The following is a 13670-nucleotide window of genomic DNA, read 5'->3' as shown; positions in this document are numbered from 1 at the left end:
CTCCCCTTAATTTCTAAATGGAAAGTGAAAACACCGGCCCCCTGGGATTGGAACCCTAGAACCTGGACGTGCATACCTGCTAGAGGGATTTCACATTGAACCAGACAACTGTCCCTCTTGTACTTTGCCCTGAGTAGAAAGTAACAGTGATTTTTCAATTTGGAAGGGAAGAATCGTGGAAAATAGAGAGGCAAGCATGACCTGATTAAGCCTCTCTGGAGCAAAGAGGCTCTTTGAGCCTCCAAATGGTATGGAAGTCCAGTCTGATCAGTCTGGCCACCTAATCTATGTGGAGCCTTGATTTCTAAACTGAAGAAATTAAGGCAATATTTGCCATCCATCTGTTTCATAAAAATGTTGTATTAATGAGCTGATACTTTTAAACACCTTGAGTTCCTTAGGAAGAAAAAGTAAATTCACTCTTGTTCTGGGTCATTGGTCCTCAATGGGGATAAACTTGCACCCCAGGGGGGGATTTTTGGTTAGCACGTTGTGGGGGTTGTTTGCTACTGGCATCCGTTGGATGTGGTTGACCATCCTGCAATATGTACAGCATCCCCCGCCTCCACCACCAACAAAGAATTATCTGTCCCCAAGTGTCAATAGTGCCGAGGTCAAGAAACCCTGCTCTAGGTTTAGATTTTATCATTAACATTCTATTTTTTGGATTTTGAAGTTAACTGAATTTTTTTTTTCCTGAACAAATTTAATTCTCTCAGAGACTCTTTAGAGTAGAAATAGAACATTCAGGAAATTGTGTTATAAAAATGGATGTTAACACATCTACACGTTGTCGTGTTTGCGTAAGCAAATGCATCAGAATCTTTAGATGATCCATTACTTCTCCTCTGTCTAGTTAAGTGCAAATTTAGCTTTGTACCTGCCCCCATATGTCTGGATTACAGTTTAAATGAGCCATTTGTCTCCTTTCCCAAGCCAAATTCAGAACCTTTAAATGGCAAGCGCCTCTTAAAATGTGCTTCTGGTAATTACTAATTACCTTATAGCCACCTGCTATAGGTAAGGTTACCAGGTAAGGTTCCTGGTCAGCAAACCAGGTCATTCTGGGTTAGTTCTTTGAGACTTCCATAGCACCTCCAAGAGAGCCCACCTACTAACTGTCTATGAATCACATCCTCCCCAGCTTAAGTTCTTTCCAACTTCCAGTGCCAATTGAAGAATATGTCTTCCCCTCATTATTTAGATTTTTGTGTGGACTTGTGTCTGCTTTATTTTGATATCAGTGGCACCTGGTCTCTTCCCTGAGTGGAATCACTGCCTCTAGATACTTATCAGAGGGTCAGAAGCCATGGCAGTGTTGGACATGGGTGTACAGAGACAATGAAGTGCTGAAACAGCACAGCCAAGAGCCCAGGGATTCTTCCTGCAATTACTGCTGTGATTCAAATGCATTTGTACATGAGGTGCATTGATATGCGCATATTTATCTCTATGTACATGAGGCAGCCAGACATATTTACAGTTTATCTATGCACATGTATTTTAAAAATCATCTGTGTCAATTGCAGTGTATATCTTGTAAATGGCCCACTTCCGTGCCTTCATGGTCCCATGGATGCCGTGTTAACTTGGCGTCCGTGTAGTCCTTTTGGGGGTTTCACCCCTTTCTCAGTTGGTGAACTAATTTCCAATAAGCCATCAACCAAGCATTTAGAGTGTATGTTTATTACATGGTATTTGATTGGGAGAGAAATAGAATACCTGGGCTTCAAACTGAACACTCTGAGCAGGGGGAAAATCTGATATCCTATCAACAATATAATTGGGTTCTTAGCGCTGACAGTCCTTGGTTCTAATGGCATTTAAATGTAAGTGTGTGTTGTAATACTTATTATAAAATGGCTTTCAATATTTTGGCGATATTACTGTGGTTGAAAGAGATTTGAAGGCTATAACTAGGACATAGAAGCCTGGGTCTTGTATATCTTAACATAAGAGGGTGATCTTTGCTACACACCACTTCACCCACATGTCGGGGAGAACAGTTTGAAAGATTGGTACCACGTTACTTGAAGGAAGGTCCAAGTCAAAGCCTCCACCCACTGATTGGTGTCAGCCACACCTGGTCCAATTTTGGGCCTATTTTGCCTAAGACCCAACTTTTCAAATTCCTTTCAGATAAGCTAAACCGAGAAATGTGCTCCAGGTGAGACAGGACATGTTCCAGGGCTACAAAGATGTCACAGTTCTTTGGATGGTGCTTGGGTCATCCCCCAACCCCAAAAGAAAGCAGCCCTCCCCCACCACGCCCCTGCCACCCAAGAAGGAAGTAAGCACAGAGAACCCATTTATGTAGCAAAGTACTTAGCTACTTTGCATATGTTGGAACACCCCAAACAACAAAGCAAAATGGGGATGTTGCCCCAAGTTGTCCCCAAGTAAATTGTCCTTGAGTAAATCATTTGGTTCCTCTAAACTGCTCTTGCCTTGGAAAGATGAGGATACCATGGATAATTAGGCAGAAGGCAGAGTGTAGAAGTGGTTTGCTAGTTATGTGGTCTTACCCAGGAGCAAAAGAAGCCTTCTGTTCTGCTTAGCTGCAGCTCTTCACGTGGGGCGGGACAGTGCTCTAGGACAGCACAAACTCCCTATCTTGGGAGAAAAGAAAGGAAGTGTCAGAGCTGGGGCATGAATCACTGGTGGTTGATTCCACACGGATGCTGGCTGTCTCAGAATTCGAGGACAGCAGTGCAATTTGAGCAACACAGGGATGAAAACAATAGAGTGGAACTGACCTGGGTCCCTGAGGTCTCTCCTTTTCCAGGCTAACGTCATGTTTTAACCAAACCTTGCACGTTGAGCTTTCTTTCCTAATGCGCTGAGCTGCACGATGACTTCAGAATAATATCAAGCTTTTCCACCGCCTTGTGTTTAGGTTGAGGGTGGGCTAGGTTTACCACAGTGGAGCCAGTGGAACCCGGGTGGTGCGTCTCCAGGCTAACTCTCTGAGGGAAAGCTTCACTAGGAGGTGAAAGCAGGTGGTTACCTGCTCTTCTGGAGGCCCATTTATTATGTTATTATTATTATTACTGTTATTGTTATCATCATTATTATCAGCACTTCGTATTTCATACATGCTTAAGAATTCCTGGCCCATTTTCTATCTCATCTTCCTCCAGAATGGCAGGTAGCAGAAAGAGCATATTATCCTCCCATGTTTTTGTAGTCCTTGTGGCTCTCTTGGACTGTTTGCCACCCAGTAGGGAACTTCACCTTCTTTCTAGAAATAGAAATGCCAGCGGACAGGGCCAGCCCTAATGTGGGACATTGCCTTCATGCCCCCCCCAACTCCCTGCAGGTGCTACTCCCACGTGACAGCAGATGAGGGTGGCAATGGCTTATTTAGAATCCAGTGCCCATCATGGAGAGAGATGCACCCAAAGAGCTCATGAGCCCATCATGGTAGCAGGAGTATCATTGACCAGCCTGTATCCTCCACCTTTCGGTCCTCCAGTCAGTCCTAGAACTTTAGAGGCATGAAAGAGAAAGATCCTGAGTCTTGGAGACTGTTTTCCATCCAAATAGACCAAGCTGAGAAGAGTAAATGTTTCCTTTCTCAGCTCGAAGTCGCCAAGGGGAAGCCATCCAATGGCAACTTGCAGCAAGATGTGGCTTCAGATAACATGAATGATATGCACCCTTTATTGCTTGCTCTGTTCTTCATGCTACTAACCAGACTCTGTTGATGTTGTTTTTATTTTAGTTTTTATTTGGGGGGTTGCTTTGCATGTCATGCTTCCTCTTGGCTGTTAGTTGCGGGGGTTGAGCCTTTTCCTTTCTGTGATTCAGGTGCCTCACTCTTTCCTTTCCAGGTTCTTCCAGTTCTTTTAACATGTCAAACTCTGGAGATTTGTTCATGAGCGTGCAGTCACTCAATGGGGATTCTTACCAAGGGGCCCAGGTTGGAGCCAACGTGCAATCACAGGTAGGGACCCAGCCAATGTGCCACCAGGTGAATGCCTTAGAGTCCAGGAGCCCTCAGTCGGATTGGCACTTCCTGCTTCTGTTCAGAGAGAGAGAGGAACAGAGACAAAGACAGAGAGAGATGTAGGAACCAAACCTTACCAACAACCAAACCAGAACAAAGACAACCGTGGTCATGGGGAATCTTGTCCACACTTTGTGAACGTGTTTGGCTCTGGCTTGTCAATCACAGTAGGAGAGCAGGAGAGGAGCAGGCCCAGGGTGAGGTGACTGAGGCCAGGCACGTGAACCCAGTGTATTTGCTCACGTAAGGGAAAGGGAGGATGAGTCCCGTCCATCAGCTCACTTTCCAGGTCTCTCTCTTGTTTGTTGGTTTTCCACTCTCAATATTTGCCCAGTATGGAGGTCATTAATGAGTAAGCACATACCTTAGTGTTTCATGGTTTCATTTTAACCTTTAAAAACCAACCCAGCCAAGGCTGACTAAACGCATCTTCTCAGTCATCCTTGAGGTCAAGGGACTTGGGTTTCTGGTGATGATGAGTCTAAATCCTCATTGGCAAACAAAAATCAAGCATGCGGTGTAAACCCTCAGTGCTCCTTAGTAAGTAAGCAGCTCGCCTTCGCGATGGCTCAGAAGCCATCTTCCTGTGTCAGCACACAGCCTGATGTGACAGGGTGAAATAGTGTGCTTGGGGTCTGAGCCATGCCCAGCCAGGATCCCACCCTACATGGGCAACAGGAAGCATTATGTGCCTGGAATAGACCAACCGGCTGGTGGTTCAGCACCCCCTGGCTCAGGAAACATTGCCTGGAAACAAATTTGAGGAGATATGGTCAGACTTTGGTCAAATGACTAAACCGGCCTTCATTTAAGTCCTCAGAAAGACAGCGTTAGTCACACACGGCTCTCTCTGTGAGCTGGCTGGCCGAGCCCCTGTACCCAGAACCGTGACTTCTGTAGGATCCCCAGCAAAAGAAGTTATATGGGCTGATCTGGAAGGAAAGGAAAATCTCTTCACTCCCCCGACCCTAACTCCCACCCCATCACCCGGTCCCTGCCATCTCATGCAGCAGTGTTGAATTTGTTTCAGTGTTGGGAATCCCAGCCTTCTTTTGCCAACCGTTTTACTGTCTTGCTTACTGAACTCAGAAAGGATATGGATTCGGCACAGAGAGAGGCCCAGCCTCCTCCTAACGGTTCCTTTCCCAGGAAGAACATCTCCGATGATGATTGCATTAATTTGGCACAGCCAAATGGTAGCCTGTGTGATGATGCTCTGCCTCCCCTCCCCCACGTCACCCTGACTAATTTCCTCTCTGTTGTTGTTCATCTGTTTAGGTGGATACCCTTCGCCATGTTATCAGCCAGACAGGAGGATACAGTGACGGACTCGCAGCCAGTCAGATGTACAGTCCGCAGGGCATCAGTGTAAGAAAACAAGGCTCTCCCCCCGCCACCCTTTGTTTTTATTCTATCACTACCAATTATTTCAAAGCCATAGGGCTCAGAATGCCACTTAGTAGGACTTATCTTAGCTTTCCGGTCACCTAGTTTCTTGTTTCTGTATCGGTCATGCCATCGGCAGCATTCTACCCTCAAAAAAAAGTGGCGATTGGGCAGGCTTCATGCAGGCAGCTGGCGTCTAGCGCTGTCAGACACGATCAGTGTTTGCATGGCACCTGCGGCCACATGCGTTCAGCTGAGAGGGGCTGCTAAACAGGTGACACCTAGTACAACAGTGGTAGGAAATGTCGCCATAAGCGGGGGCCTGGGAACCTGGGGAGGAAAACCAGTAGCCCAAATCCATTGCATCCAGGTCTGTGGTCTTTCAAAAATAAATAAACCTTTCTCCAGTCTAAGGATGATTAAAAAAAATTAACACAGCGGCTGGGTATGTTGAAGGAATGAGGAGGGGTGCAGACCATCTTCTACTTGTTCTTGGGTGTGCTGGCGGCTCCTGACTAGCATGAAAATTCATAGCGACAAGCTATGTCGCACAGAGTGAAATCGATCAGACAGACACAAGGAGAACCGAGTGTAGATTTGGGACAGCAATCCAACTTGATTTCTCAGATCAATCGTCCGCTATCTCAGCAGCGGTGACAGCAAGCTGGGACAAGAGGGCAGCCTGGAAAAGGAGGCTGTTCTTTAGATCAGGGGTGGTTTCCTGGGCTTTTAGAGGTCATAAGATGCTCCAGTAGAACTGTTGGCTCAGAACTCTCAAAGAAAACTGTAACTGGGTGATGGTGAGAATTTCCTCATTGCTTCTGTGGTTAGGATTGAAATAGACTGGGGATGGGAGGAAGGAAAGGTAGGCATAGTGTATTAATAGAACCCTAGCCTATAAGGATGAGGTTTAGTATCTGCGATGAAACGGGTGATAGTGTCTTCAACTCTGCAATGATGAGACCATACGTGAGGATGGCCAGACTGGAAGGAAGCAAGAAAATAATACCAGCTGTTTCATCAGATGAGGAGTGGTTGGAAGAATTAGGAATTCCTAGCCTATTAAAGATGAGGTTTGGCTGGTAAGTAATGGTATGAGACATGCTGTCATCTGTGAGAGAGATTGGATTCATGGTGCAGGATCTATAGAGGGTAGGATATAGGATAGATCACTGAGTAGAAGATTTGGAGAAACAGATTTCACCTGAATATTTGAAGAGTCTTTCTTAGAATTGTCCAAAGAGGGAGTTCCTGTTGTGCCACAGCGGAAATGAATCCAGCTAGTATCCATGAGGACGTGGGTTCGATCCCTGGCCTTGCTCAGTGGGTTAACGATCCGGCACGGCATTGCCGTGAGCTGTGGTGTAGCTCGCAGATGTGGCTCGGATCCCAAGTCGCTGTGGCTGTGGCGTAGGCCCACGGCTACATCTCCGATTCAGCCCCTAGCCTGGAAACATCCATGTGCCACAGGTGTGACCCTAAAAAAACAAACAAATTTAAAAAATGAAAAAGAATTGTCCAAAGAAGAGATCCACTGCCTCTGGAAGCTAAGAATCCCCCGTCATTGGAGTGTTCAGACATGGTTGGCTAACTACTTGGTAAGGATATTGTTGAAGGGAGGGAGTGTGTTGGTGACTTTTAAGACCCCTTCCAGTGAGGATTTCTTTCTTTTCTACCTTCCTCAGGCAGAATATCCTCTAAGTTCATTTACTATTTATCAAGGTCCATTCTGGGAGCGAGTGAGGGAGGAAGGGAGGTCAAAGCTGACCCTGTTAATCATGCTCTGGGCAACTGTACCACTTTTTTAGAAAGAATTTCCAGAGCAGAGGGATTTTTTTTTCCCCTTCTTGTGCTTATACTAATTATCATTCCTGTATTAATGGCTGACTTGCCAGACGTCTGCTTAGAAAAATCCAAGATACTGTGGTGGAGAATTATGTTCTCAAAAATGGATTCCACGTGAACGAAGTTGGTCTGCGTTTGTAGGAGGGGATTTCAAGCACATAGGTGTTTATGCATTGCCTGAATCTTTTAGAGCTAGAAGATAGATCTTTCCAGAAAAAAAAAAAAAAAAAAAAAAGCTTTGTTCTGTATGTAAGTGGAAGAGAGGAACATGAGGAAAGCAGGAGTGTGCGGAGATGAGGATGTGGGCACACTCCGAAAGAGAACTGAAGAAAGTCTACACGACCGGGCTGACGGTTCTGCTCTTTGGCATCTTTTCTTTCCTAATTGGGTAGCACAGGAGAGAGTGGCACTCAGACTCTGGGGTGGTGGTGGGGGGAGGGGAGGTGGTCGACTTTGGCCCCTATGACGTCATCTGGTGGGCTGGGAATCATTTCTGAAATAGTGTAACCAAACATGTGCAGACAATTATATCTCATTACATAAGCCCACCACAAAAAGTGAGCTGGAAAATGCCACTTGAAAGAGTCTCTCATTTTACATTAATCCTCCACCCCCCACCCCCGGTACACTGTGTTTATTTTATTTCTGGGTCTTTAATAGGCAGGGTAAATGAATCAAAGGCTGCTCACGATATGGTCTGTTCTTGGCATATCAATTTTCGGTTTTGCCACCTGCAGGAGACAGAGCTTGCGAGATGTATTTTTAGCGAGTGGCACTCGATGCTGAGCCGTGTGCATGTGCAGAGAGAGAGGGGCTCTGGCTGCTAGGAGAAGAGAGAGAGCAAAGGAGGGAGACGAGAAGCGACAGGGACAGGAATGAAAGATTGGAGCCAAGGAGTAAAAATAAACAATTCTGAAACCCAAGGCAGCAAAGGAATTCCCAGCTGGGCTCTGGATTGTGTTTCATTCGGTGGGGGACAGTTTCTGGGCAGCCTTTACTCCCCTGACTGGGTTTTCACAGCACCCACAGCTTCATAGCCCACCAGCGTCTATTTTAAAGCCTGAAAAGTTCAGACCCTTTGCCTTGAACAAAAGCCCGTGGAGTGAGAGGGTTGCAAGGTGTGGTGGTTAGAGCCGTGTGATGGGAGCTAGGAGACTGGTCCTGCTTGTGGCAGGCGTCACACACTGGTCTTTTAAAAGGGCACCAGTAATTCCCACCCTTAATACCTCCAGGGGTGGTATAGGGAAAATGGGAAAAGAGATAGGAAAGGGCTTGGCAAAGCATAAGTTGTTCCATGTGATTGCAGGATGAAGTGTTCTAAGTGATGACTTTCTAACTTGACCTTTTTTCTCCTCGCGTGCGAGCGGTTTTCTCCATAGATAGTTCCTAGTGAGGCTAGCTTAGGACACAGTTGTCACTTTTTTCTCTTCAGATGGAAAGATAATGCTTTTGAAAAGGATATAGAGTTACGCAAGGCCTATGACCCCTTCCTTAGCCACCGTGAGCATTCAGTTATCCCTCCTTAAGTACTTTGTTTCCTCAAATGACAGTGGGCAATGCTTACTGTGTTTAGAGTGGCTCTAAGTAATTGGGAGAGGCAGGGAGAGGTCCTGTTGTGGCGCAGCGGAAACAAATCCGACTAGGAACCATGAGGTTGCAGGTTCGACCCCTAGGCTCGCTCAGTGGGTTAAGGATCTGGCATTGCTGTAACCTGTGGTGTAGGTCGAAGACACGGCTCGGATCCTGCGTTGCTCTGTCTGTGGGGTAGGCCTGCAGCTGTAGCTCTGATTAGACCCCCTAGCCTGGGAACCTCCATATGCCTTGGGTGTGGCCCAAAAGAGCAAAAAAATAAAATAAATTAAAATACAATACAATAAAATAAATAAGTAATGGAGGGGGATTATTTCCCTCCTCTGTCAATCCGACAGACTTAGAGATTGCTTAACTCTCACATCCACTCTTTCCTTTCCCTTCCCATGCCACCATCCTCCTTCTAGAAATAGTTCATTAGCTAGGCTATTGTGATTGTTTCCTAGTGACTATTACTGCCTGTAGTATCTCCTTTCGCCTGTCACACATCCCCTGAATTGTGTCATTCCTTGTCCAAAAGTCAAAAGCACCTCTCTACTGCCCACCTAAGCAAGTTCAGTCCCTGAGTCTGGCATTCAGAGTCTTCCACACTCTGGCCCCATCCTTCCACCTCCTTCTATCATCCGATAACCTTTGGATGCCAAGCAGTGTGGTCAGCTCGCCTTTACCTGTCTACTCACCTTCCCCTACATTCACTCATGTGTACGTCTGTGTAAATAGCCTTTCTTCCTGCACCACCTTTCCCATCCCAGCTTCCCCATCACACTCCACTCTTAAAGTCATGCTGACTCTCCCACTTCTAGCTCCTCCTTGCTGTCTCCCTCCTTCTCAGCCCTCCTTCCCCTCTTCTCTCCATTTGGTCACACACACTATTCTGCACTGCACGTATGTGCCCAGACCCGCTTAATCAGTCTTTGTGTCTTTCACTCCCAAATATGTTGGAATTTATTCAGTCCTAAAATACATACATTAGTTTCTCAAAACTAATGTTTGTTGAATGAATAAATCAGGTAAGAGAAGACAAGCTACCGCTGAATTTAAAAAAATAGCCATATCTTATACAATAGCTATCAAATATCTGGTAATGATTTTTATTTTTAATGTCTTCCTAATCTGTAAATAGCCTGTCTTTATCTTTCAAAGAGTTTCTTAAGTCTTTCTTTTCAGAAAAAGTTTCTAAACATTTTGACCAGTGCAGATTCTCTGAGAATAAGATTCATATCAGCATTAAATAGATGTAGTTAGTGGTGATAGTATCAAGTGAATTATCCCTTTGAATTCTTTAAAGCCTTCTTTCCTAAAAGAATCCCCTTAAAAACCTATTGATGGACAGGAGATCCCATTGTGGCTCAGTGGGTTAAGGACCTGACTACTATCCATGAGGATGTGGATTCCACCCCTGGTCTTGCTCATTGGGTTAAGGATCTGGCATTGCCACAAGCTGTAGGTCACATATGAGGCTTTGATCCCGCATTGCTGTGGCTGTGGCGTAGGCCTACAGCTGCAGCTCCAATTTGACCCCTAGCTGGGGAACTTCCATATGCTGTGGGTGCAGCCAAAAAAAGGGGAAAAAAAAAAAAAACCAACCCTCTTTGTGGGGTAGCCATCCACATTTCAAGAGAATATCACTTCTAATAGGGTGCTCACTGCTGTCTCTTCTAGACATGGGGGCAGAACCTGCGGGAACAAAGAGGGGAAAGGTAGCAACAACTTGAAGTCAGGAAGCTCCGATCCTTCTGGTGACTTTTCTTTTGGTGACTCTCTTCACCTCTGTATCATTGTTTCATCTATCAAATTTACCCAGTACACAAGCACTGAGGTCCTTTCAGCTCAGTAGTTCTGGAGTCCTACAAGGATGACCCTCAGTTCTTCCTGTTTACTCACAGGCTTCACTGTGGGCTCCCCTCTCTAGAAAACTCTTTCATTCAAGCTAGTCTGCGCCATCCTTTCTACTTCATCAGCTCCCCCTCCAGTTGTATCTGGAGGGAAGGAGGGAGAGCTTGCATTACATGAACTTCTCTCTGAATCCTCAGAGATGTGTGGTAGCAGAAAGCATTGTTCTTTCGGCTGAAGTAATTTATTTTTAATTATTTTAAAATGTGAGTTAAGGGAGTGAGTTCAGTTTGGCCACATCTTAAATGTTGATAGATACGCCTATAATATTTTTCCTATTCAAGAGTTTTCTTGAAAATGGAAATAAGGCATTAGTGTTCTCCTTATAAAGGCAAAGTGCCATTAATGTCAGCTTATGACAGAAAAATCTTATTGATTTTGCTTTGTGATAATTATAGTAGTGAGACAAGAGAGATGAGGCTTTGATCTTTGTAAACCATCACATACCTGTGTTTATTTTTGTTTTTGCTAGGCAAAGGGACAGAAGGACATTTAGTAAGAAAATAAACAAGATATAAATCATTGGGACAAAAATAGCAAACTATTTAAGTGGACACATTTCAGGCATGTGGATATCACAAAGGTTACTTGGTAACACTTGGCCACATGCCATCATTTTCCTTTTTTCTTAACTACTTCTGAGAAGCTGTCTTCCATTTAAAGTGTATGTTAATAAGATGTGGTCACATGTGGAACTGTTGGTCTGGGAAGTGAGGGTGATAATTAAAATCATATGTAGGTCTTTCAAAACTCACTTTAATTATACAAAGTTTTAATTCTTCTACCACACTGAATGTGGATTTTGAAGATATTAAAACATATCCACATGTGCTCCCGGTTAGTTGGCTTTGGATACCAGTGAACAGCCCCAGCCTGGGGGGTAGTGGAAGTGAGGAAAGGCCTGAAGACAGTGAACCAATCTCTGCAGGTGTGAAGCCAGCGGTATAGAGTGGATGGACTCCTGCCTTCCAGAAACTTAGAGCCCAACTTCCTCTTAAGACAGAGCCAAAGGGAATCAGAGTTAAATCCCTTTAGTTTCTCACATGATGAGGCCTTTAAGCCTTAATACCATCTCAACTGAGCATTTGCAGCCAGAAAAGCATTCCACGTGAGCCCACAATAAAGAAGCAAAAAATTAAAAAAATTTTAAAATCCCAATATTATAATTTCATATGCTGTCCGTAGTTTTTCCCCCACTGCCAGGCTAAAGCCTTCAGGTACAGAAGATGAATGAAGCCAAATCATTCAACCGCATGTTTGTGTATTTATGCATTCATTCATTCATCCATTTATTCAATAAATATGTCATTAATAGCATTTTTGATTTTGGCGAATGAGACTATGCATCATAATATCTAGGTCAAGTTGGAGAAACCGTGATGCCAATCAAGACGTATTTTAACTTTGTCTCATTCAACACTTTGAGATCAGGTTTCCATTGTTGAAATACTGGAACAAGAGGGCCAATCAGCTCTAGCTTAGAAGGGAATTTGAAATTAAGTACTATAGCAGAAGAGAGGTGTTCAAGACCAAAGAGCAATCGTTTGAGAAATCGACCCTGTTCCCCACAAAATAAAAGCCATATCATGGACTTAACAATAAAGTAAGTATCCTTTTATTGAGACTCCTCTTCTCTTTTTAGAAGTAGTCACAAAGGATTTTGTTGATCTCAAACCCAGTGATACAGTCACTCTGAATATTATCACGTTTATAGTGTGTGTTTATAGTTTATTCACTCATGCCATTCTTGGCCTGTGTGACTGTGGACTAGTCACTGACCCTTGGTGCGACTTCTTTCCTGAACTCTGAAAGTGATACTTGAGCTAGATGATGTCAAAGACCTCTTGCAGTATCATGCTCTACTTATAAACATGATGTTTTTCCATTCCCAAGGAAATACAGGAGGAGAGGAAATACTTCAAAGCTATAAGTAACAGGGAAATTCGTGAGTTTGGAAAGATTCCCATTTGTGACATGACAGTGATGCCATGCTGTTTTTATTGGAGTTGATGTCCATTTGGGCCCACATGTGTCCTTCCAGCCATGCTGTCCTTGGGCTAGGGTCTGGCCATTTATTCCAGACTCAAGTTGTTCCTGCCTTCAGCTCTATAAAGAAAACAAAAATCACAATCTCAAAAAGGCAGTTGGTGTTTGTGGTGGCTCCTGAGGGTGGCATGGCCCCTTTAGACCTCAGTAAGTATTAAGTGAATTATACTGGCTGAATTTAGTTGTGGGGAAAGTTAGCATTGATTTGAGAAGATGGCCCTCTTCTTGCGTTCTTGGAAGGAGTTCCATATTCTTAGATAAGCATATTTTCAGATAAAATATTAGACTTATTTTTAAGAAAATCCAATTGTTACTTTTAAACTTGGTATGCTTTAAAAATCTCTACTTATTCCTGGCTCTAATTGAATTTGGGGATATTCTTTTTGCATGTCTTTTTTATTTAGTATTTAGATCCCAAAATATTCTCCAATTTGACAGAGACATAAGGCAGAAGGCATGTTGAGTCTGGAACAACTAACCAGATAAGTAAAAATAAATGAATAACTACTTTATTCAACAAGTTTCTTAAGAACTTTCTGATATCCAGCACCAGCAGTGTGAATATCAATAGGACATGGTTCTTGAACTCTGTAAAGTCAAAGAAAGTTGGAAGGACTGAAAGTTACCTGGTCCAGTTGCCTGCTTCACTAAAAGGGAAAGACTACACCACCTATATATAGTCAATGTAATATTATTTTTAGAGAATTTGGTGAATGGCTTGTAGAGGAGGTATTTACATAATATTCCTATCAGCTGAAAATATGAGGTGCTTAATAGCATGGCTTGACATCTGCCATTCTTTTGTAGATTTGCAGAATGACTATACCTGGAACTGAAAAGCTGTTCTGGAACTAAAAAGAAATTTCTTACACTGGTGGAAATGTTCTATGTCAGTGCTGTC

General features: G+C 44.0%; 1 protein-coding gene across 8 annotated transcripts in view; it reads left to right on the top strand.

The window, feature by feature from the left end:
• PBX1 (PBX homeobox 1) overlaps positions 1 to 13670 on the top strand; it is a 346007-nt gene that overhangs the window by 272724 nt on the left and 59613 nt on the right. For 4 of the 8 annotated variants that reach the window (XM_085022549.1, XM_005655372.4, XM_013988079.3 and 1 more), the window contains 2 exons: positions 3834 to 3946; positions 5288 to 5377. In XM_085022549.1, coding sequence (XP_084878675.1) covers positions 3834 to 3946; positions 5288 to 5377 — 203 coding nt within the window. The remainder of the gene's footprint in view (positions 1 to 3833; positions 3947 to 5287; positions 5378 to 13670) is intronic. The other 4 variants (XM_085022551.1, XM_005655374.4, XM_085022550.1 and 1 more) reach the window with 1 other exon arrangement.

The sequence above is a fragment of the Sus scrofa genome, chromosome 4 (genome assembly GCF_054392235.1).
Source record: "Sus scrofa isolate SSC_HxYL_T2T_F1_AM1 chromosome 4, Sscrofa_HxYL_maternal_Yorkshire_Landrace_v2.0, whole genome shotgun sequence".
Classification (NCBI taxonomy): domain Eukaryota; kingdom Metazoa; phylum Chordata; class Mammalia; order Artiodactyla; family Suidae; genus Sus; species Sus scrofa.
Note: the sequence above shows the minus strand (reverse complement) of the source record. Positions and strands in the feature narration are given on the sequence as shown.